The 23888-nt window shown below is 56.3% G+C and overlaps 2 protein-coding genes across 7 annotated transcripts in view; both read left to right on the forward strand.

Moving 5' to 3' along the window:
• NECTIN2 (nectin cell adhesion molecule 2) overlaps nt 1-12317 on the forward strand; it is a 41280-nt gene extending 28963 nt beyond the window's left edge. For 2 of the 5 annotated variants that reach the window (XR_002344387.1, XM_005653278.2), the window contains 4 exons: nt 5178-5331; nt 9435-9498; nt 9639-9725; nt 10833-12317. Coding sequence is in view for 4 of the 5 variants with exons in the window: in XM_005653278.2 (XP_005653335.1) it covers nt 5178-5331; nt 9435-9498; nt 9639-9725; nt 10833-11096 (569 nt within the window). In the remaining variant the exon portion in view is untranslated. 5 annotated transcript variants of the gene reach the window in all.
• TOMM40 (translocase of outer mitochondrial membrane 40) lies at nt 13600-23584 on the forward strand. 2 transcript variants are annotated; one of them, XM_021093446.1, is made up of 10 exons: nt 13600-13712; nt 13809-14088; nt 14865-14932; nt 15371-15463; nt 16333-16434; nt 17752-17857; nt 21577-21699; nt 21824-21900; nt 22006-22108; nt 22911-23584. In XM_021093446.1, the coding sequence occupies exons 1-10, from the start codon at nt 13602-13604 to the stop codon at nt 23048-23050; spliced, it is 1203 nt and encodes a 400-aa protein (XP_020949105.1). In that variant the 5' UTR covers nt 13600-13601; the 3' UTR covers nt 23051-23584. The 2 variants fall into 2 exon arrangements, with proteins under 2 accessions (XP_020949105.1, NP_001302677.1); NM_001315748.1 differs by lacking the exon at nt 13600-13712 and having other exon boundaries at nt 13808-14088; nt 22911-23054.

The raw sequence follows: 23888 nt of genomic DNA on the forward strand, positions 1-23888 counted from the left end.
GTGCCGCGTACCTTGTGAGCGCCGGTGTCGTGGATCAGATCCCGGACGACCCCCCAAAAGAGGATGCTGGAAAGATGTTACCGAATCCGGGTTCTTGTTCAGGGCGCTGAAGCATGACCTTCGAGAACACACAGGCAGCCAGCAAGCAAAGTCTTCAGGACAGGAAAGCACCCAGCTCCCAGCACAGACCCTGGGAGGGGGCAGACGAGTCCCCCTGGCTATTGTCCTATAGGGGGGGTTACCCATTGAGGATGGGGGAACCAGCTTGGGGTCCAGAAAGATGTGGTTTCCTCCCATGGGCCTTGGCCAGTTACCTCTCTCAGTCCTTGTCCACTAGGGGGCTCGGAGGTGGAAACGCCCCCAGGTGTTATGGTGTCTTTGCTCTTCTCCATTCCTCTCATTCCTTTTTGATCAGTTGAGGAGCGGGTTTGTGACTAACTTCCATGCGGGCGTAGGTACACTCCCTACAGTAAACAAGGCCTGTGGGGATGTTGCTCCTTGGAGCCCTTAAGCCACAGACGTTAATCAGTGGCCGTATCAAAGAAGGCATTGGAGGCCGTGCTCCTACACTACCTCCCCGAGTTATTGTCCTGCCTCACAAAGAGCTTTGGAAGCAGAGAGCTTCCCGTTCAAATCCAGATCTGCCTGTTCCTGGCTGGATGGGCCCCGCGGTGCCATGACCCTGACCTCAGAGCTTCTGGGAGGGGGTCGCAAACTCAGATGCCGATGAGGTCCTGGTGAGTGACTGGGTGGCCAGGTATGTTCCCTTCAGGGTCACCTGCCTCCCTCAGCCACAGCCCATCACCAGGTGGGGGATGTGAGAGTTTAGTGTCGACAGATCTGATTTTATTTTTTTCCTCCTCTAAAAGAAATCTGGAATTTGCAGTGAAGTGGCTTGGTGTTTTCAATGTTGGCTAGCCAGTTTAGGGGCTTTTCTTGCTTTATTTTTCGTGATTTGGTTTGGTTTGGTTTGGTTAGCAAGTTTAATTTTTGGAAAAACTGTGCAACTGTAAAGAAGGCCATCGGGGAATTCCCTGGGGGCTCACTGGGTTAAGGATTAAAAGAAAAAGAAAAGAGGAAGCCTCTCTGGAGGCCACCCCTTGGACCCCTCCAGCCTATAGCGAAGAGTGAGGGGTTCGCCCTTCCCTCCTCCACCTCCTCCTCCATTCTTCTGCCTGGGGGGTCTGGTCACCTCCCTGGTTCCCGTTGTCGCTGCCCCACTGTGTCCTGTGTCCCCCACCCCAGATGTATCCTCTTGACCTGGTGTCTCCCTTTCTCTCTCTCTCTCTCCCTTCTTCTCTCTCCTCAGACACCCCCCGGGCCTCGCCCCAAGACGTGGGTCCAGTGGTGTGGGGGGCTGTGGGCGGGACGCTGCTGGTGCTGCTGCTTCTGGCTGGGGGGTCCTTGGCCTTCATCCTGCTGAGGGTGAGGAGGAGGAGGAAGAGCCCTGGAGGAGGAGCAGACGGCGGCAGAGGAGGGACCTACGATGATCCGAAAACTCAGGTGTTTGGCAATGGGGGCCCCGTCTTCTGGACGCCGACAGCCGCTGGTCCCCTGAGACCAGAGGGCAAGGAGGAGGAGGACGAGGAGGACGAGGAGGAGAAGGGCCTCATGTTGCCCTCACCCCCGGCCATCGAGGACGACATGGAGTCCCAGCTGGACGGCTCTCTGATCTCCCGGCGGGCGGTTTACGTGTGACCCCCGGAGCCAGGCTGACAGAGACAGAGACCGGCCCGCCCCTGCCACACCGGCCAGGGGTTCCAGACTGGTTGAACTCGTTTGTCCGGTCGACTTTGGAGCTCAGATGCTACCTCCCACTTCCTTTCCTGGGATCCGGCGGGAGGTGAACGTCACACACTGGACTTCTGTCTCCAGGGCCGCATGGGGAAGGGGAGGCCGGGGGGAGCTTGGGACTGGGCACCCCCCCACCCACCAGAGACTCGGGTTTGGCTGCAGCCTGCCCGGCCCCGTGACACTCAGGAGTTAATAAACGCCTTGGAGGAAAACATCGGGGATGTCTCGCAATACATCAGACCCCCCTCCTTGGGGGGTGGGACAGGGACAGCTAGGTCCAGGGTGGGGAAGGACTCCGCTGGAGATTGGGAGCCTGGTGGGGGCCAGACCTGGGGAGACTGGTGGGAGGGGGTGGCCTCCAGTCATCTGGGTCCTTGAAGGATACACTGGATGCCGAGATGCCTATGACCCGTGGGACCCAGAACTGGGCTTAGAGGTTGGGCTTCCAGGACACAGGCTGCTTTCGCTGGTGGAGTGGCCAGACTGCCGGGAGGCCTGAGTTCCCTGGGAGCTCAGAGCTGGGATCCTGGACTCCTGGGCCTCCGGGTGGGGCGGTGCTGTGATCTGATCCTCCCCCAGGTGACCTAGGCTGCTGGGAGGGAGGGCTGCCACCTGCATTCTCAGGGCTCTGAGGGGACCGGGCAGGTGGTAGTGCTGAGCCACCGGAGTGGTCCCACCTCTGGAGGACCCCGCAGTGGTCTTTCCTACCTCCTTCCTGTTCCTTGTCCCCAGGCTGGGCCCAAGGGGCTTTTCAGTGATTTAGAAGGAGACTCACAGCTCTGTGTCCTTCTCACGCCCCACACCCACCCCATTAGAAAAATCTCCCAGGAGTTCCCGTTGTGGCTCAGTGGTAATGAGCCCAACTAGTATCCATGAGGACACGGGTTCGATCCCTGGCCTTGCTCAGGGGGTTAAGGATCCAGCATTGCTATGAGCTGCGGCCTAGGTTGTGGATGTGGCTCAGATCTGGTGATACTGTGGTGGCCGTTGTGTAGGCTGGCAGCTGCAGCTCCAATTCGAACCCTAGCCTGGGAACCTCAATGCGCCACAAGTGTGGCTCTAAAAATCAAAAAAAAGAAAAATCTAAACCCAGGCTGGGGACTGGTGGGGGCACAGGGTGTGGGTGAGGCTCAGTCTCAGTCACCTCTGCCCTCCTGAGCCCCATGGCCACCTCGCTAAAACGCAGATGGACTTCATCTCTGTTCCCGAGGCAGTCAAGGGCCTCAGGCTGCACCTGAACACCCAGCAGGGGCCTGAGCACCTGGGCGCTGGAGAGGGGGCTTGGTGAGTCTGGTTTTTTGTTTGTTGTTTGTTTGTTTGTTTGTTTGCTGCTTTTTAGGGCCACACTTGCAACATATGGAGGTTCCCAGCCTAGGGGTCAAATTGGAGCTACAGCTGCCGGCCTACACCACAGCCACGGCCACCGCCACATGGGATCTGAGACACATCTGCGATCCACACCACAGCTCACAGCAACGCCGGATCCTTAACCCACCGAGCAAGGCCAGGGATTGAACCTGAATCCTCATGGATCCTAGTCGGGTTCATTAACTGCTGAGCCACAAAGGGAACGCCCATGGCGAGTCTGTTTTTTCCACCAGCAGTGCCTTCCACTTACTTGGGCAGAGCCCGCCCTGCCCTCCCGGACATGCAGGCAGGGTGAGCATGTGTGGCCTGAGCGGCAATTACTCTGATTCCCCCACACCCCGAAGGTGTCCAGACGATGCCGGCTGTGGAACGGAAAGTGGTGGAAGTCGGATAGTCCAGGGAGGCAGGCAGCCTTCCCCCGGCAGCTTTTCCCTCTTGGTCCCCCTGGTGGGGTTGATGGAAGGGGGCAGCCTGTGGGTGGGGGCTTTGGCACAGGGGCTATTTCCTCTGGTTGTTTGTTGTCTGTACCACCCTGTCCAGCCCCCTTCCCCCTCTGTCCCCACTGCCCTCTGCTGCCACCTCCTCCCACCACGGGCAGGTTGTGCCAGGAAGGCAGGCGTAGGAATTTGGTCAGCCTGGCCTAGAGTAGGTCCCTGAGGGTCCCTGCTGGTCCCCTCCTTACGCGGCTAGGAAATGCCAGCTGTGTGCCAGACCCCGCCCCTCGGAGTGCACAGTGTGGAAATTGGCAAGTGAACAGGTGACTGCTCCCATGACAACTCAGGAAGTGGGAGGGCTTGTAAACGAGAGACCTGGGGGCCTGGGCTTCTCTCGACCCTTTTTCCTGTTAGCTTGGATCTCGACCCTTTTTCCTGTTAGCTTGGAGGAGCTGTGATCCTCTGCCCAGGATGACTCCATTCCATACAAAGAAAGAGGGCTTCTGATCCCAATCCCAGAATCACCCCCCTCGCCCAATTTTCTGCCTTTTCTTTCCACCCCACATTACCTCCCCTCAGTTCCCTGCTCTCCCCATCATCACGCTACTCTCTCTGGTCCTATGGCTGCCCGGCTGTCCTTAAAACCAATAGGAGTTCCCGTCGTGGCTCAATGATAACAATCCCAGCTGGTATCCATGAGGATGCGGGTTCGATCCCTGGCCTCACTCAGTGGGTTAAGGATCCGGCATTGCCGTGAGCTGTGGGGTAGGTCGAAGACGTGGCTCGGATCCTTCATTGCTGTGGCTCTGGTGTAGGCCGGCAGCTGCAGCTTTGATTTGACCCCTAGCCTGGGCACGTCCATATGCCGCAGATCTGGCCCTAAAAAAAAAGCAAAAAATAAAGAAGAACAATGGGAGGCTTCCTCCCCAGGACCTTTGCACTGGCCATCGGCCCTGCCCGGAATGCTCTGCAGTGCTCATGGCTTGCTCGCTGCTACTCCTTCAGGTCTTTGCACAAATGTCACCTAGCAGTAAGGCTCTCTGTCCACCCTTGAGGGCCCCTGCTCCGTCATGTACCACCTTCCCATGTACCACATCCTCTCTCACCTGGCACATTAGCTACTATGTTCATTTCTCTTTTGGTCGTTGGTCTCCTCGATCCCAAAAAACAAGTCCCTTGGGACTGGGACTTGTATATGTTTTGTTGACCACTCTGTCACACAATAATTGCTCAGTAAGAATGAAGAGAATTTTTTCCAAAAAGTCCCCTGCCCTGGGCAGAGGAGGTGGGCAGGTAGGTGGTGACTTGGGGGTAGGGGCAGAGCTGGAAATAAGGTGCTCTGGTTTCCTCTTTGTTGGCTGCCCCATGGCACATAGAGTTCCCAGGACAGGGATCAGACCTGAGCCGCGGTTGCGACCTAAGCCACAGCTGTGGCCACATCAGATCCTTAACCCGCTGTGCCAGCCAGGGATTAAACCTGCGTCCCGGTGTTCCCAAGATACCGCTGATCCCATTGCACCGTGGAGGGGACTGCTGTGGTTTCCTGCTAGAGATTTTCTTACTCTGTCCCTCTGTTTGCAGAGACGCCCAACACAGCAGGCGCAGGGGCCACAGGTGGCATCATTGGGGGCATCATTGCTGCCATCATTGCTACTGCTGTGGCCGCCACGGGCATCCTCATCTGTCGGCAGCAGCGGAAGGAGCAGAGGCTGCAGGGGGCTGAGGAGGAGGAGGAGTGAGTGATGGGCCCTAGGAAGTGGGTGGGGGAGGGGTCCCAGAACTAGGGAGGGCAGGGCGGGGCAGTAGGCTGGGAGGAGGTCATCCATAAGGGCAGTGTGAATCAGAGTGACCCCCAAAGCACTATGACTTAAATGGAGGGAAAAGCATGGGTATGGCAGTTCTGCTCTGTGATGTCATCAGAGCCCAGGCTCCTGCTATCTCATTGTTCCGCCTACGCAAGAGCCTGGACTTCCTTCCCATTTCAAGATGGCTCCCCTCTCTTGTATCATTGTCTCCGTACATGACAACTAGACATGGCCATCCTGGCCTCAATGACCCCATTCCTGCCAGTGGGAAAGGGAAAGAGAAATGGAAGGCTGTCAGCAGCCCTGTAAGGGAGCCCATCACGTCCTCTCCTTTCCCATTGGACAGAATCTAGTCACATGGCTGCTCCAGCTGCAGAGGAAGCTGGGAAATGTAGTCTTTGTTCTCGATAGCCATGTCCCCAGCCAAAATCTCTATTACTAGGAGGAAAGAGGAGCCTGGATATTGAGGGACACTACCCCTACTTCTCTGTATAGAGCACTTGCTGTGTGCCAGGCTTGGTAAGATGCATCTTACACATGCGATTTCAATGAAGCCCCATGAGGCACCAGTCCCTCCCCTCAGGAAGCCTACAACAAGCCCCCGTACCAACTTCAGCCACAAGGCAAGCAGACATCAGAAGCAAGAGAGGCTACAACTCTATTGTCTGCAAAAAGGAGACCACATCAAAAATCTATAAAAATGAAAAGGCAAAGAATTATGACTCAGATAAGGGAGTAAGAAAAAAACCCAGAAAAGCAGCTAGGTGATCTGGAGATTATCAGCCTCCAGGAAAAAGACTGATGATAGTGAAGATGATTCAAGAATTGGGAATAGGAGTTTCCATTGTGGCTCAGTGGTTAATGAATCCGACTAGGAACCATGAGGTTGCGGGTTTGATCCCTGGCCTCACTCAGTGGGTTAAGGATCTGGCATTGCCATGAGCTGTGATGTAGGTCACAGATGCAGCTCGGACTCCTCATTGCTGTGGCTCTGGCGTAGGCCAGCAGCTATAGCTCTGATTAGACCCCTAGCCTGGGAACCTCCATATGCCACGGGAGTGGCCCAAGAAATGGCAAAAAAAAGACAAAAAAAAAAATTGGAAATAAACTGGTGGGCAAAGATCGATAAATTACAAGAAACACTGAGCAAAGAAATACAAGGTTTAAGGAGTAAGCAAGCAGAGGTGCAAAATACAATGACTGAAATAAAAAATTCATTAGAAGCAACCAACAGCAGAATACAGGAGGCAGAAGAACAAATAAGCGAGGTGGAGGACAGACTAGTGGAAATCACTGATGTGGAACAGAGAAGATAAAAAAGATTGAAAAGAAATGAAGACAAAAGAATGGAAAAAAAAAAGAAAAAGAGAGAAAGAAGAAATGAAGACAATTTAAGAGAGCTTGGGGACACCATTAAACGCACCGACATCCAACATTATAGAGGCGCCAGAAGGAGAAGAGAGAAAGGGCTTGAAAAAATATTTGGAGAGATAATAGCCGAAAACGTCCCAGACATGGGAAAGGAACCACTCCCTCAAACAAGGAAGCACAACGAGTACCATACAAAATAAACCCAAGGAGGAACACCCCAAGACACATATTAATCAACTGACCAAAATTAAAAGACAAAGAGAAAACGCTGAAAGCAGCTAGGGAAAAGAAACAAATAACATACAAGGGAACCCCGGTAAGGTTATCTGCAGATTTTTCAGCAGAAACTCTGCAGGCCAGGAGGAAGTGGCATGATAAAGTGATGAAAGGAAAAAACCTCCAACCAAGACTACTGTACCCTGGAGTTCCCGTTGTGGCTCAGCAGTTAATGAATCTGACTAGTATCCATGAAGACACGGGTTCGATCCGTGGCCTCGCTCAGTGGGTTCAGGATCCAGCATTGCCGTGAGCTGTGGTGTAGGTTGCAGACTCAGCACAGATCTGGCATTGCTGTGGCTGTGGTGTAGGCCAGCAGCTATAGCTCCGATTGGACTGCCAGCCTGGGAACCTCCATGTGCTGCAAAAAAAAAAAAAAAAAAAAAAAAATGGATTACTCTACCCAGCAATGCTTTCAGATTTGAAGGAGGAAAATCAAAAGCTTTATAGACAAGCAAAAGCGAAGAGAATTCAGCACCGCTAAACCAGCTTTACAACAAATACTAAAGGAACTTCTCTAGGTGGAAAAGAAAAGGTCGCAACTAGAAACAAAAAAATGACAAATGACAAGGCTCACTGGCAAAGGCAAACATAGAGTAAATGTGGGAACTCATCCACACCCCAATATAGCTCCCCAAACCAGAACTACTGAGAAGAGGGGGAGCACAATTGCAGGACGCCGGAAATGCCCTTGCAATTAAGAAACCAGCAACTCAAGGAAGCCTCACGTCCGCTCGTTCGTTCCATGGGAATTCAGAAAGTACCCACCTGGGGCAAAGCCCTCAAAGTTAGGGACACAATGAACCTTTCAAAGATGTCCACACACGTAAACATATCATACCATGGACATCTAAATTCTCAGAGAGAGCTAAGGATACCCATTTTGTCCAAGAGGAAACAGGTTTCAGAGAGCCGAAAGCACTTGCTGAAATTTATCCTGCAAGAAAGTGTCCTGGGGGCAAAGTGGTCCTGAAATACGGCTACCCAGCCTGTGTGAGGGGGACACGTGTTAAAAGTGCATATTCCTGGGAGTTCCCATTGTGGTTCAGCAGGTTAAGAACCCAGCCTGGCCTCCGTGAGGATATGGGTTCAAGCCCTGGCCTCTCTCAGTGAGTTGCAGCTGCAGCTCGGGTTCCATCCCTGGACCAGGAACTTCTGTATGCGGGAGCCAGGGGGAGGGTGGCCAAAAAAGAAAAAAAATGGGTACGCCTGGGCTTACATCAAATCTACCGAATCAGAACTTTTGCAAGAAGAGTTTGGTGCCCAGATTTATAACAAGCTGCCTGCGATGCATAAGAAAGTGTGTGAAGCTCTGTCTCAGTCACCCAGGCAATGCAGACCAGCGACTTGCTATTGTTCCCCTTTGCTTTTCTTTTCTTTTTTTTTCTTTTTCTTTTTCTTTTTTTTTTTTTTTTTTTTTTTTTTTTTTGGCTTTTTAGGGCTGCACCTGTGGCATATGGAAGTTCCCAGGCTAGAGGTTGAATCGGAGCCACAACAGCTGGCCACAGCCACGCCAGATCCGAACCACGTCTTTGACCTATAACACAGCGTGCGGCAGTGCCGGTTCCTTAACCCACTGAGGGAGGCCAGGGATCAAATCCATGTCCCGATGGATACTGGCCAAGTTCGTTACCGCTGAGCCACTGTGGGAACTCTGATCCCTTTTTCTAAGCCCATGAGACCCAGTGGTGCCTGAGATGGCCTTGACCCTGCCCTCTTGGGGTTCACAGTCTGGAGGAGACAGACCTGTCCCTAGGCAGCGACAGTCCAGCACAGCCAGCAATAGGCTAGGGAAGCTGAGGGAGCTACACGAGGCCAGAGGGGGCACCTGACTCAGCTTGAAAGGTCAAGGAAGATTTCCTGGAGGCGGGGACATCCAAGCTGGGGCTTGAAGGCATAGTCAGCAGCCATCATCATTACAGATACAGGATGCTCTGGTCTGTGCGTAGGTAGAATGACAGAATCTAACATAATTCGGGGGACAGGAAAGCATTTCATTCACTTTTTTCATTTTTTCTTTTAACACGATTTTCCCTTCATGCCCCATAGTGGGTTGTGGGAACACCCCGTTGGCAGCATCAGATCTGGTTTTTTGCCCTCATGTGGCTCATAGTGCGGCACAGCCGCTGGATGATACCGGAAGTAATGTTTCATATACAAACCCAGCAAGCACCCCACGAGGAAGATGTAGCTAGTTATGATCATATACCAGGAGTTTCCTAATCCTCCCGGAGAGCCAGGAGAGAAGAAGGGTGGAGGAGTTAGCTGGGCAAGGGGACATGGGCAGTGGAAAGGGGATCAGGCAGAGTCAAGAACTGTGCTGGGGCCCTGGGCTACCAGGCTTCTCGGGGCTTGGCCTCCACCTGACCTGCCTTCTCCCCCACAGCCTGGAGGGGCCTCCCTCATACAAGCCGCCGACGCCCAAGGCGAAGCTGGAGGAGCCAGAGATGGTGAGCCCTCCCCCTGGAACCCCCAGCTGCCCCACCGTCCCGCCCACGTTTCCCCACAGTGGCCGGGGCTGGGAGGGAGGGCTGACTGGAGAGGCTGACTGCGAGGGGGTCCTGACCCGTCCCTCTCTCTCCCGTTACAGCCTTCCCAGCTCTTCACGCTGGGGGCCTCGGAGCACAGCCCGCTCAAGACTCCCTACTTTGATGCTGGCGCCCCATGCCCTGAACAGGTAGGTGCTCTGGAGAGGACAGAGTTGGGTTTGGTGTCTGGGTTAAAGGGCCTCCTGACCTAAGAGGTCACACACTAAAGATTACAATGCAAGTTCAGGGCTGTGTCTCTGAACTTTTTTGCTTGTTTGTTTGCTTTTTAGGGCTGCACCTGCAGCACAGGGAAGTTCCCAGGCTAGGGGTTGGATCAGAGCTACAGCTGCCGGCCTCCACCACAGCCACAGCAATGCAGGATCTGAGCCACGTCTGTGACCGACACCACAGCTCACGGCACCGCCGGATCCTTAACCCACTGAGTGGGGCCAGGAATCCATTGCTTCCTCATGGATCCTAGTCGGGTTCGTTAACCGCTGAGCCATGAAGGGAACTCCTGTATCTCTGAATTTAAAGCACTGAGATGCATCTAGAATTCAGGGGCGAAGGTCATGGTCGTAAAAGTCCAAGGATACGAGGTTAAAGTCATCAGAGAAGACTGGTCGAGCATCTCCATTTGCCGGACACTGTGCCCAGAGCTGGGACAAGACATGGTCCCTGCCCTTAGTGGCCTCCTGGAGGTCAGGTGTAGGATGTTGAGTTGGAGACAAATCGAGTTTCAAAGGTCTATTAGAGGTGAAGCTTAGGTCAAGATTGAAGTCTGGAGTTCCCATCGTGGCTCAGTGGTAATGAGTCCAACTAGTATCCTTGAGGATGCAGGTTCAACCCATGGCCTCATTCAGTGGGTTAAGGATCCAGCATTGCTACGAGCTGTGGTGTAGGTCGCAGACCCGGCTTGGATCCTGTGTTGCTGTGGCTGTGGTGTAGGCAGGCAGCTGCAGCTCCGATTAAACCCCTAGCCTGGGATGCACTGGGCATGGCCCTAAAAAAAATATGAAAGGAAAAGAAAAGAGAGGCTCAGGATTGCTGGGTGGGGTTCACGCCCTGGGCTTTCAGTTAGGGACGAGCCATATGTTTGCTCCAGGGCAACATCTGTCCACGTGACAAGGGCTGATATTGAGTGAGGTCTGCTTGGCACAGGAGAGGGTGGTCAGGATTTGGGGGTCAAGGAGCAGATTGAGATTCTGTGTCATGCTCAAGAGGTGACCTTGGGCTCATTCCCTCTGCGCCCCCAGGAAATGCCTCGATACCATGAGTTGCCCACCTTGGAAGAGCGGTCAGGGCCCCTGCTGCTTGGGGCCACAAGCGTGGGGTCCCCCATCCTGGTGCCCCCAGGGCCACCTGCTGCGGAGAGGGTTTCCCTGGATCTGGAGGACGAGGAGGAGGAGGAAGACTATCTGGACAAGATCAACCCCATCTATGATGCCCTGTCCTACTCCAGCCCCTCTGACTCCTACCAGGGCAAAGGGTTTGTCATGTCTCGGGCCATGTATGTGTAAACTGCCATGGCCCTGGCCTCTCGCCTCTCTTTTTTGATCCCTCAGCTTTCTGCCAGGGATGTAGGACTCCTTGACCTCTGGCCAGGCCACTGTCAGTTAACACACATGCATCTCATCTGAATTCTACTCCGGTGGCTCTGCTAAGACTTCTAATCCATGATCTCTGACCCAGAGAAATGGGCCATGACAATGGAAACACCTTGACTCTTGAGGGGCTGGGGAAGGTATGTTTCTGCACAACCTCTCACCCAAGGACCCCTAAGACTGTGACCTTAGATCATACCTCTCATGTCTCACCATCTCCAGATCCACCCCCCAAAAAAATCCCAAAGAAGACCCCAGATCGCTGATTTGTCCTCAGACGGTGACTCCCAGTAGGTCTGCTGGGGTGGGTGTTGGGGGCATCCTGCTGCTCAGACCTGAGCCCTCCAGGTGGCAGAGCTCCTCTCACCCAGTCCCCACCCTGCCCCCCAAAAGTGGAAGGGAGGGGAGTCCCCAGCTCAAAGCAGAACTTCCCCATCTCCTCCCTCCTGCAGGCAGGAGTCTCAGGGTACAGACCCTTCCCTGAGCCCCCACTACCCCATTTCCTATCTACAGGGAACTAAGCCCCAACTCAGGGCTACATGGGGTGAGCCTCATGCTGAGTGTGCCTTGCTGACCCCAGCCTTGGGAGAATTTGCTGTTACTTTGAAAACTACTGAGTCCCTTTACTCCTGTCCAGTGGGATTGGACCAAGCATCTCCCTGGATGGGAAAGTGGATCACCTGGGTTTGGGGATGTGATATTGTTTTGTAATAGAGCATTTCCTACAAGATACAAGTTTGTACTTTGACCAGGTCTCACCTAGTGTTTTTTTTGTGGGCTGTGAAGGGGATGGAGATGGAACAGGATGGGAAATGAATAGGGGGCTGAGGACTTGAGGGAATCAGTAGACCAGAAGTCAAGACAGGTTACAGACAAAAAGAAAAAGGACAAAAGATATGACAAAGATAATGGAGGGCCTAAAGAGCAAGAATGCATAAGCCAAAAACGTAGTGATGGGTAATGGAAGGAGAGGGGAAGGAGTCCAGGCATGGTGGTTAAGGAAAAGGAATCCTCAACAGTAATCTAATGAATAATAGACAGAAATAAAGGGAACAAAGGAGAAATAGCAGTAATTAAGTACGAGGGGCTTGGGCGTAATGAATAAACGGCAATAAAAACAGGCCAAAAGCAAAAGTATTAATGTTTTATTTCATTTATTTATTTATTTATTTATTTATTTATTTTCGTCTTTTTGCCTTTTCTTGAGCCGCTCCTGCGGCATATGGAGGTTCCCAGGCTAGGGGTCGAATCAGAGCTGTAGCCGCCGACCTAGACCACGGCCACAGCAACGCGGGATCCAAGCCTACACCACAGCTCACCACAACGCGGGATCCTTAACCCACTGAGAAAGACCAGGGATCGAACCTACAACCTCATGGTTCCTAGTCGGATTCGTTAACCACTGCGCCACGACGGGAACTCCAGTATTGTTTTAATAGGAGCTCAGGGCACGATGGGTAATAGATCCGAATGAATAAGCCAGGGACAGAGGGATGAATAATGGAGCTGATGTGTAATGGACCCAAAACTAGATGCTCAATTAAGGAAGAGCTAGAAGAATGAAGGGAATGAACGGGCATAAAGGGGCTAAAGGTAGTACAGGCAACCAAACTGAAATGAATGGGACGGAAGGCATGCTGGGTAATGGGACCTGAATGAATGGGCCAAAGATAGAAGCCGCAGCGACTTGGCCAGGGGTGGGAGGAGACCCAGAAGACATCATGGGTAACGAAAGGGGTGGGTCTACGGCAACTGTCCTGTTAAATAGGTAAGGGGCATTGTGGGTAACAAGAAACAGGACAGGGTTCATGTAACGGGTTAGAATTCTCCCGTGGCACTGTGGGAACGGCCAGCACTTCCGGCTTTCGGTCCGCGACTCAGGACTAGGGGGCCGCCCCTTTGCCGCGAAGCCTGGTGGGACGCGAGGCCTGACCTTGCTGCCTAGCAGCCTCTGCCGCGCAACCCACCTTTATCCATGTCCTTTGACCCCGGCACTTTAGCCAATGAACACACCAGATAGATTACGTCAATAGGGTAGGACCTTGTACCTGCCGGAGCCAATCAGGATGCGTCAAGGACCAAGGCCGACCAATAAACATGGCAACTTCGCCGCGGGGCGGAGTCGAAAGTGTGGGGGGGGTGACTTCTGGAAAGGGGCGGAGGCGATACGTCAAAAGGGCGTTGCAAAGCAAGCAGCACAGGCCAATGGCGGGCGAGCACCGGAACCCGCGGCATCGCGAACCAATCGGCGTGGGCTCTCCAAGCCAGTGGGAAGGACGGGGAGGTGTGCTTTGACCTGTCTGCGAGTGGGAACCAACAGAAAAGGACGTTCCAAGGAAGTGGGTGGAACTCTCATCCACGACACCAATAGTAAGGCCAGACCCTGAAGCCGGTGGGCGGACGCAAGGGCCCGTTAAACCAATGGACTGGGGGGGGCGGGGCGACGGTGGCGGCGGCGGCGGCAGCGGGTTCGGTTGCGCGTGGCGCACGGGGTGGGAGCGGAGCCCAGACCGGGAGGAGGCGCTGCCGCGGGTGAGAACCGGGGTTACGAGCAAGGGGGTGTTGGCTGGGGACAGGGCTTGGAGCCCGTGGGCCTTGACCTCTGCCCTCTGACCCTTCCCTTTGCAGGCGACCATGGGGAACGTCTTGGCCGCTAGTTCGCCGCCTGCAGGGCCGCCGCCGCCACCTGCGCCTCCCCTCGTGGGACTGCCTTCGCCTCCGCCCTCTCCTCCCGGCTTCACGCTGCCGCCGCTCGGGGGCGGCCTGGGCGCTGGGGCTGGTACAGGTCGAGGTTCCGAACGGACCCCTGGGACTGCGGCCGCTAACGCTGGAGGGACCGGGGATGATGGGGCCTGTGGCTGCCTGCCCAACCCGGGCACGTTCGAGGAGTGCCACCGGAAGTGCAAGGGTGAGGGGCTAGGGGCCCGGCGGGAGTGTGATGGCCCGGATCTCGGGGGGAGGGGGAGAACACTGAGGACCTTGGGAATTGGCACGGACCACTGGAATCATTGAACACAGCGTTAGGAGCTGATGTTGGAGTCGAATGGTGCAACGTTGAACTCGGGGCTTAGAACGATGGGATCAAATGGTGGAACCTTGGGATGGAATGCCAAGGCAGCAGAGAAAAGCTTTAGGGACCTCAGGAACCCCAGGAATCAGCCAAGCCAGCCTCATGTGATCGTGAGGGAAACTGAGGCCCAAGGTCACCGTGACAGCAAGGGGCAGTGGGGGTAGAAGCCAAGGCTTTTGGATCCCGATGTGGAATAGTTATGATGGAAGAGTGGTGGCCACATCCTGAGCACTGGCACTCAGTACGTGTTAACTCATGAAACCCTTGCAATAGTTCTATGCGGTGAATATCCTCAACTTCCAGTTGATAAAATTGACAGACTGAGATGAGTTGACGTGTCTCCTGTCACACTGGCAGTAAGTGGTGGCCCTGGGATTTGGATGTAGGCAAAGGCCTTGATCCTGAGCACATCAAAACACTAGGCTGTTTTGCCTCTGTATTGGTTGGGGTACTTTGCAATGTGTTGCTTGTGGGTACCTGGGGAATGGAGAGTGAGGATTCTAGGGAAGGAAGGCACCTGAGAAGAGGTGTGTGTGTGTGTGTGTGTGTGTGTGTGTGTGTGTGTGTGTGTGTGTGTGTTCGGAGTGTGACAACCAGCATTCTCTCTTTCTCAGAGCTGTTTCCTATTCAGATGGAAGGTGTCAAGCTCACAGTCAACAAAGGTTTGAGTAATCATTTCCAGGTGAGCCTTCCTGGGCCCCTCTTCCTCCAGGGGTCATCCCCCCCATCCCCCTGCATCTGCCCACACAGCCCTTTTATTGCAGCCTAAAGGTGTGGGCTCCTTGTTGCCAGACTAACCACTCCGTGGCGACCAGTGTAGAGTCTGGGGACCAAGAGTCCAGAAATAATGCACCTCACCCCCAACCAGCATCCAGGCAGGAATAAAGTGCCAGGCGTGTGCCCCAGCCCTGGCACATCCCTCCTCTAAGCTTCCAATCTAGTCAGGGCACACCTCCCAGTCTTCATCTTCAGCCCAGCCCAGCCTGATAGGAAAGCTAGATTGACAAGGATCCCGGATCCTGGGCTGGAGGGGAGCTGTCCTAGGCATGAGCTCAGCTGCATTCCTTGGGCAGGGGCGTGGTCCTCGGACTCATCGCCACAGCCCTCCCTCTTTTCCCAGGTGAACCATACAGTCGCCCTCAGCACAATCGGGGAGTCCAACTACCACTTTGGGGTCACGTACGTGGGGACAAAGCAGCTGAGTCCCACAGAGGTGAGCTTCCTTTTGCCATTCATTCATTGTATCTTTCTTGTAACACATAATGCAGCCAAACAGGTAAAGAAGGCTTTGTCAGTAGGAGGTCAGAGCTGCCAAGGGTGTTGGGACGTGCTGTCTGTCTCTCCAAGGTGCCCTGGAGCCTGGGTCATTTCTTCATCCTGCCCTCCACTTCTCAGCCTAGCCCTGTGCCGAGAGAAGCTGAGGACGCCAAGGTCACCAGTGATGACCCAGAGTGGGCAGGGCTGGGCTGTGTGGATCCTTGCTGGGCTTCGAAGGCCAAGCTAGGCATTTCACCTCGGGGGCACTAGGGGGCAGTGGAGAGCCACTGAAAGATTTGAACGAGGGAAAGACAGGCCAAGAGGAGGCCAGATGAATGCTTTGGAACTGGCATTTCTCAAGTTGTCTGGAGGCTATTAAGGGAGTGGAAAAAACTGGGGGCCTGGAAGGAGGTTGGGCCAGGACACGGGTGGGCTTAAGGGACTAAATTAGTCTTTGCTTATGTTAACCATTTCCAGGTAATTTACTCAACCAACCTTCCTTGCACCCCCATTCTGTGCCCAGCCCTGTGCTGGGGACATAGCAGTGATTCAAACAGACATGGGGCTCACAGCCCAGTGGAGAAAGGGAACAGGCCTGTCCCCAGACAGCAGTAGTCCAGGGTGGGCAAGACTGAGATGGGAGAACCCAAAAGCAGTGTGAGCTCAGAGGAGAGCCTGGGTCAGCCTAGGTGGCCTTGGAGGGCTTCTTGGAGGAGAAGACCCAATCTGAGGCTTCCTAATCCTCGGCTTCTCACCGAGGCCCATCATGGGTGTTCTTCCCTAATGCTAGATCTCTGACCTCTAACCCTGTCCTCTGCCCCACAGGCGTTCCCCGTGCTGGTGGGTGACATGGACAATAGCGGCAGCCTCAATGCTCAGGTCATTCACCAGCTGGGCCCCGGCCTCAGGTCCAAGATGGCCATCCAGGTGAGGGGGAGTCGGTGGCTCCCCGTACCCCTCTGAGCCCCAGGCTGCTCTTGTCCTTGCGCGCCATGCACAGAGAAGCCCCACATACTGAAACATTGGGTTTAGAACAGAAAGAGGTTTGTTGTGAGGACCAAGCAGGGAGCAGGCGTGGCCTATGCGCTGAAGTCCCCAGCTTCCCAGTAGTTTTTCGGTTGTTTGGTTGGTTGGTTGGGTTTTTTTTTGGTTTTTGGTTTTCTTCTCTTAGAGCTGCACTCACGGCATATGAAAGTTCCCAGGCTAGAGGTCAAATCGCTGCAGCCGCCTACACCACAGTTCACAGCAACACCAGATCCTTAACTTGCTGAGCAAGGCCAGGGATCAAACCCGCGCCAATCATGTATACTTGTTGGGTTCGTTACTGCTGAGCCAGAAGGGGAACTTTTGTTTGTTTGTTTTTGTTGTTATTTTCTTCTTTTTTGGCCGCTCCGAGGCATATGGAGTTCCCAGGCCAGGGATCCGATCCAAGCTGCAGTTGCAACCTGTGCTGCAGCTGTGGCAGCACTGGATCCTTAACCCACTTCACTGGGCCAGGGATCGAACCTGTGGCCTGGTGCTGCAGAGATGCTGGCGATTCCGTTGCACCATAGCAGGAACTCCAAACTCCCTAATAGTTTTCAGGAAGGAGTTTTTCAAGGCAGACCTGAGGGGAGGGCTACAGGGCATGCGCCTTTCTTCGGGTTGGTCGGTGGACTGGAATAGAGTGGTACACCCGGAATCTGTGCTCAGCCTGAAGGTACCCACCTCCCAGGGGTGGGGGCCCTCGTCCCTATGGAGGAGCTCAAAGGCGCGTATGGTTGGCGTGCACCTGAGGAGGTTCTGAGACTCCGCCTTATCGTGGCAGCTGATTGACTGCCTTCCCTTTGTTTTCGCTTTGCCTCGCTTTTCCATTTAGTAGAATTTGGAGGTCTAGGAGGCTGAAACCTTTTTCCTACATACAAGAAAAAAAGGTGGAGTTCCCGTTGTGGCTCAGCAGGTTAAGAACCTGATTAGCATCCACAAGGGTGCAGGTTCTATCCCTGGCCCCGCTCAGTGGGTTAAGGATCTGGCATTGCCACAAGCTGTGGTATAAGGTCACAGACGTGGCCCTGATCCCGTGTTACTGTGGCTGTGGTGTAGGCCGGCAGCTATAGCTCCAGTTCGACCCCTAGCTTGGGAACTTCCATGTGCCGCGGGTGGGCCCCTAAAAAGAAAAGGGGGAAAGGCTTTTTGGACCTGGGAGGGCCCCATGGGGTCCTGCTAGGTTGTACCCTCACGCCTGCCCCTCCCCCTCCCTCCCAGACCCAGCAGTCGAAGTTTGTGAACTGGCAGGTGGATGGGGAGTACCGGGGCTCCGACTTCACGGCAGCCGTTACCCTGGGGAACCCAGATGTCCTGGTGGGTTCAGGTAAGAGGCACAGGGCCTGGAGGATGGCTCGAATCCCAGTCCCAGCTTCACCAACAAATCCATTTCTCGTACTCCCCCGCCCCTTCCTGCCGTCCAAGAAATGGCCTGAGACAGGTGTGACTTCAGAACATCAAACTGCACAACTCAGATTTGGCTGGAATCCAGCCAAAACCCAGGCTGGGGCTCAGAACCACTGTGTTGTTTGTTTGTTTCATTAGAATGGCGTGTGTGGTCTCAGGACCTACTGCGAGGTTCAGGTTCTCTCTGTCTCTACACAGAGGAATTCAGCAAGACGCCAAGTGATGGCTGAGAAATAGATTCATGGAGAGAGATACACAGAGAAGGCCCTGGAAGATCCGCATTCCGCCAACAGAATGCGGTCCATCGCAAAGGGCCAGAGAGCCGCCCTGACAGCAACACCCCTCTGACAGGGCGGGGGCCTCTCAGACCCACAGAAGTGGGGTGCTGGGTTTTCCGGGGCTGGGTCATTTCACAGGCTAACGAGCGCCAGCATTAGTCCAGCCACTGGGGGGAGGGGCGGGGATGTCCAGAAATTGGGTTGCGCCCACTTGGTCCCTTTGCTGGTTGGCTTTGGACCTGTCCTGGGACCCTTGGGCATGTCATTTGAGCATTAATGTAGGTCAGGATGGAAGGAGGGCCCAAGGTCCCTGGAGTCTTCCACCATCTAGGCCACAATTGGTTCCAGTGTGGTTGTGTGTCCTCAAGGGCCTTGTCATTCTTTTGAAGGTTGTGCCCTGCCCCCTTCCCGCCCTATTTCAGTCGCGTTGTGGATGAGAAAGCAGGTTCAGGCCCCAGCTCTGCCCCTGACCTGGCGCCACCGTGGGCACGTCCATCGCCTCCGAGGGCCTTGCTTTCCTCATCTGTGAAGTCAGGTTGCCTCACAGGGTCGTTGAGTAGGTCATGGGAGTTCACGTGCTTCCCACGGGATCAGGCACCCAATGGGTCCCCAGGAGCGGAGCTGCTCCCGCTATTACTTGCGGGGCCCTGGGGTTGGTCCAGGGCACAGGACAGCCCGCTCGGCAGGCGGGGCCCATGCAGTTGAAGGGAGGCGGGGAGGTGGCACGGGGCTGAGGAGGCAGTTTCCCGTCTGGGTTGCCTGGGCCAGGGCCTCCCACCCTCTCCACCCTGCTTCCCCTTTTCACGTCCCGTCCATGGGTGTCCGTCTTTGATGTCTCCGCATGCGCGGGGCGAGGCTTCCTCACTCACGTACCAGCTGTGTTCTCTCTCCAGAGGACACGGTTGTCAGCGGGGACAATCACGTCTGTCCTCTGGGAGCCTCTGTTCTAGTGAGCCACAGAAAGCGGCCCACAAGGGCCAGGGGCGATGGTGCTGGGGAGAAAGACGGCAGCCTCAGGAGGGGTGGCTGGGTGGGTGGGGTCTCTGCAGACCCCCATCCCAACGGGAAGGCTTCATTACATAGGCGGTGTTTAAAGGCAGACTGGAGGGTGTCAGGGAAGGGGCCCCGCAGACCTTCAGCCGGAAGGACCAGCAGGTGCCAAGGCCCTGAGGTGGGAGCCTTCACCGGCCCCTCCAGGAGGACTGCAGCTGGGATTGGTGCCAAAACTCCATCCGCAGATGCTGAATAGGAACGGAGAGTTGGGGTGAAGGAGGAGATGCCTTTATTGCTTTGCCAGGCAGAGGGGGCCCAGCAGGCTAATGCCTTAAAGCTGTGCTCCCCTTGGGAGTGATGAGAAGTGGTTTCATGGTTTGGGGAGTGGCAAATGGGCCGTAGGTAAGGAGCAGGGTTGAGGTGGCCTGTGCTGTTTCTCCAAGCCGGTGTGTGTCGGCCCTGGGACCAGTTCATTGGTCTTTCTCCTGCGTGAAGACTGCTTCATCCAGTAGCTCTTCCCTTTTGGGGGGTTTAGTTCTGCAGAAAGGCATATAGGTATCGTTCTGTACATTCCTTGAGGAGGAACCGGGACCTGCCCCTAGGCTGCCCTGCTCCTCCCTCGACTCCGCATCCCCTCCCCTCCCTGCGTATCAGCTGCCCTTTGGAACTCAGGGAAGGTCATGGAGGTGGAGGCTTATTCCCTGAGAACAAGAAACGGGGGACACAGAAAGGCTTGGATGCCCAGGAGCCCTCTTTCATCTGCCGTCCCTGCCGCTTGGAACTTTCTGGTCTTGCCGTGGCCAAATGAGTGCATGTCAGGCCGCGCAGCCAGCTCATGAGGCTTCAGAGATCCCCACTTCCTCGCCTGCCCCCCCACACCAGGACAGCATCTCTTCCCAGGCAGGAGGATGTGGCTGCCTCACCACTGTGTGCCTAGCGCCTGGAACCGTGCTGGGAACAGAGTATGCGCTCAGAGAAATCCTGAGCAGTGGCCACATCAGGCCCCGTCTATCACCCCACGCCCCCTTGTCAGGCCCTCAGCACCCCATGTGCGCATCCTTCATCCTGTCCTTCAGGCACTAGGGATCGAGCCATGAGGGTGCAGCAGGGAGGAGGACTCCGCAGGGGAGGCCCCGCCACCTTAGGCGCTGCTGTCTCCTCGCAGCCGCGCGGCTACTGCTGACCGTGGTTGTGCGCAGTTGCTCGGAGGGGAATCCAGAGACCAGAGAGGAGGGCAGGCCCCGGGGGGCAGGCCCAGAAGCTGGGGTGTAAGACGCTCTGGGGTCTCTTGGCACTGGGTCCCCGTCATGGCTGGAGACTCAAGTTGAAGTCCCTGTGTGACCTCTGAATGGTCACCTTTCTCTCTGGGGCCTCAGAGTCGCCCTCTGTTGAAGGAGGAGCTGCTCCTGGCTGGGGGTGTGCTGCTGATGGTTACAGCCGGCTCCAGGGGTCGGGCTGGTGTGGGGGGGGTATCTGTATCCTCTACTCACAGGGAGAAGAAAAGGACAGCTGCTCACTTGGGGCGGGGGGTGGGGGGAACCAGCTCCAGCCCACCCTAACCCCGCTAGTGGCAGCCCCTCCCGGATGTGCCTGCTCCCTCAGGCAGCCCCAGTCGTGCCTCGCATCTGCCTGGGAAGCATCTTCTGGAATCTGGGTTCACACCTCTTACTCGTGTCCCCAGGGCTTCCACCCAGTCCCACCCCAGCTCCGGGCGGTCCCGTTCCCGCCGTCCCTTCTGCTCCAGTCCTGCACACCGCTTGGCCAGCCGCGTGCTTCCCAAGCTGGCTCTCGCCTGTCCTGTCAGGCCAGGAACCTTCGGTTCCCCATCCCGCTCCATTTCTGATGATCTCCCTGTCTCTGCAGAGGTGTATCTTGTTTCCCGTTTCTCTGTCACCGCCGCCTCTGTGTCCCCCGCGCTCTGGCTCCTGGTTCTTCCCATCTGCAGAGAGGGCGTCCCGGTGTCTGTCTGTTCCCCGGGGCGCCGCAGGCCGACGGGAAGGAGTCTCGGTCCTGGGGCTCAAGAGCCTCAGCTGTAGCGTGACTCTGAGCCTGGGCGTGGGAAGTGGAGAAGCCTGGATTCTGTCTCTGACCCATTTTGTGACCTTGTGGGAGTGTCTTAATCCCTCAGCCTCCGTGGCCGCCTCTGTCAGTAGAGGCGAAGGGACGTAGAGGAGATGAGGTTCTCTGGGGCCTGGGAGGCCGACCTCAGAGCCCTGTGACCCACTCCAGCAACGGGCCCACGTGGGAGGTGTGAGGCTCCCGCAGGGAGAGCCCAGAAGGCTGCCTGGAGCAGGCCTCCAGCCTGGCCCCCTGCCTGGCCAGAAACTAGCCTGCAAGCCGAAGTAATACCTCACCGTCTGGCCCGCAGGAATCCTCGTGGCCCACTACCTCCAGAGCATCACGCCGTGTCTGGCGCTGGGCGGAGAGCTGGTCTACCACCGGCGGCCCGGGGAGGAGGGCACCGTTATGTCACTAGCTGGGAAATACACACGTGAGCCTGGGGGCCCTGGACTCTGGGGCCGAGGGTGGAGGGACCTGGGGTCGAGGGAGGTTGGTGGGGAACATGGTTCCTGGATGCCCACACCCCCTTGAAACCTGCCTACCTCTCCTTGTAGTGAACAACTGGTTGGCGACAGTAACACTGGGTCAGGCGGGCATGCACGCGACGTATTACCACAAAGCCAGCGACCAGGTGAGCTGGTCCAAGGACCGGCCAGAAGGGCATGCTTGCTGGCCGTGGGGTGTGGGGTGCCAGGGGCTAGGGGGCTGACCTCGCATGTTGCCCTGGCCCCTCCAGCTACAGGTGGGTGTGGAGTTCGAGGCCAGCACAAGGATGCAGGACACAAGTGTCTCCTTCGGGTACCAGCTGGATCTGCCCAAGGCCAATCTCCTCTTCAAAGGTACGGGTCTCTCTCTCCGTGTTTGGGGAACAGGCGAGAGGTGGCTCCGCTCTGAACCGGTGTGGAGGCCAGAGGAGGCACGGGGGCCAGCGTGCTGGGCCCCAAGCTTTGCGCTCACCAGTCTCCCTCCCCAGCCCGCTCTTTTCTTTTGTCACGAGTGGAGGGCAAATTAGAGCACAGCCCGGCTGTCCCACTAGCTAATGTTCAGGAGGTGGCACGGTCACAGCTGGATGCAAGCCCTCCCCGAGGCTGACTTAAGTTTCTTCTAGGCCCCCCGTGGTTCTCAGGCTTGGGGTGTGGGGACCGCCCCGGAAAGGCCGCTTCCGTCAGCCTGGGCTTCCAAAGGCAGCTTGGAGGCCCAGGGAGGGGCTTGGCCCTGAAGCCTGCCTCCCCTGCTCACTTCTGGCCGCTACTCTGTGGTCAGCCCCGAGCCCAGGGCTGGGGCTGGGTCCCAGCTCTGCTCCTCTGCTCGGGTTCAGTGGGGCGTGGGGCGGCTCCAGGCCCTTGCACACCCAGCGGGTCTGGTGCGGAGGCCCTAGAGGGGATCTCAGTCTTTCCTTCAGCGGATGCTCAGCACCTGCTCTGCGCCCATCCCCAGGTGGCTCCCCACCCCCCGGAGCTCAGCGGGAGGGACAGTCCCATCCCCAGAGAGCAGAGCAGCGACCCAGTGTGGACGGGCCTGGGGCCAGGGGGTCTCTGAGCTCAGAGCAGGACAGGGGCGGCGCTCTGGACGCCTGCAGTCTGGCTGGTGGTGTCTGAGCCGGGCTGGAGGGCGGCTCTTAGTGCGGCTGCGTACCCACAGGCTCCGTGGACAGCAACTGGATCGTGGGCGCCACGCTGGAGAAGAAGCTCCCGCCCCTGCCCCTGACGCTGGCCCTGGGGGCCTTCCTGAATCACCGGAAGAACAAGTTCCAGTGCGGCTTTGGCCTCACCATTGGCTGAGCCCCTGCTGGGCCCCGCCTTCCACGCCCTTCCTCCTTCAGCCCCACCTCCACCGCCCCCTGCCACGGAGGGGAGACCTGAGCCCCCCTCCCCCTCCCTTCCCTCCCTCCTTGGGGGTCAGGGGGCAGCGGAAAGGAGGGGACGCATCACCCCAGTAGCGGAGGGGGGATTCTGGAACCACGGGCACATCAGGACTCGGAGGACCAGCAGCAGCGTGCCCGGTGGGCCTGGGGTCCAGGAAGGCATTCTGGAATCGAAGAGCACGCGAGATTCTGAGCACCAGGGGCAGAGGCGGCCAGACAACCTCAGGGAGGTGTTGGGGTGTCCCCGTCCCCCGAAGGGCCCCGGGCCCTGCCCCGAGGGGGCAGCAAGAAGAGCTTCCCGTCCCCGGTCCGTCCCCCGCCCACTTTCCCCACCACCCCTCGCTCGGTATAAATCATGTTTATAAGTTATGGAAGAACCGGGACATTTTACAGAAAAAAAACAAAAAAAACAACAAAAAATATACATGGAAAAAAAAGCAAACAAATGAACTGAGAGGCCTCTTCCTCTGTGTGGCGTGACCGTGGCCCGTTTGGCTGCTCCCTTGACCTGACCTCCTGTGCTGCCAGGTGGGGGTGCGAACAGCCAGGGGGTCATACCTGGTCACTGGCCACACCACCTCCCTGTGCCCTTCCCAGCAGGGACATCTCGGGCCTCCCCTCATCAGGAGGGCGAGGTCTGGTGGTCACTCACCTCAGCTTGGCCTGGCCAGCACAGCCGCTGGGGACTTTGTCCCTGCAAACCAAGCAGCGGGGCTGGGGGCAGGGAGTTGGGACTCCTTGGGGGTCTTGCTTCC

Source organism: Sus scrofa, chromosome 6, assembly GCF_000003025.6.
Source record: "Sus scrofa isolate TJ Tabasco breed Duroc chromosome 6, Sscrofa11.1, whole genome shotgun sequence".
Taxonomy (NCBI): Eukaryota; Metazoa; Chordata; class Mammalia; order Artiodactyla; family Suidae; genus Sus; species Sus scrofa.

What these genes read in the sequence shown, in the direction of transcription:
- TOMM40 (XM_021093446.1), top strand. Translation starts at nt 13,602, where the DNA reads ATGGACTGGGGGGGGCGGGGCGACGGTGGCGGCGGCGGCGGCAGCGGG. An exon ending in GGTCCAAGATGGCCATCCAG is followed by an intron (nt 16,435 to 17,751) that starts GTGAGGGGGAGT and finishes CCTCCCTCCCAG; the next exon opens with ACCCAGCAGTCGAAGTTTGT. An exon ending in GGCCAATCTCCTCTTCAAAG is followed by an intron (nt 22,109 to 22,910) that starts GTACGGGTCTCT and finishes GCGTACCCACAG; the next exon opens with GCTCCGTGGACAGCAACTGG.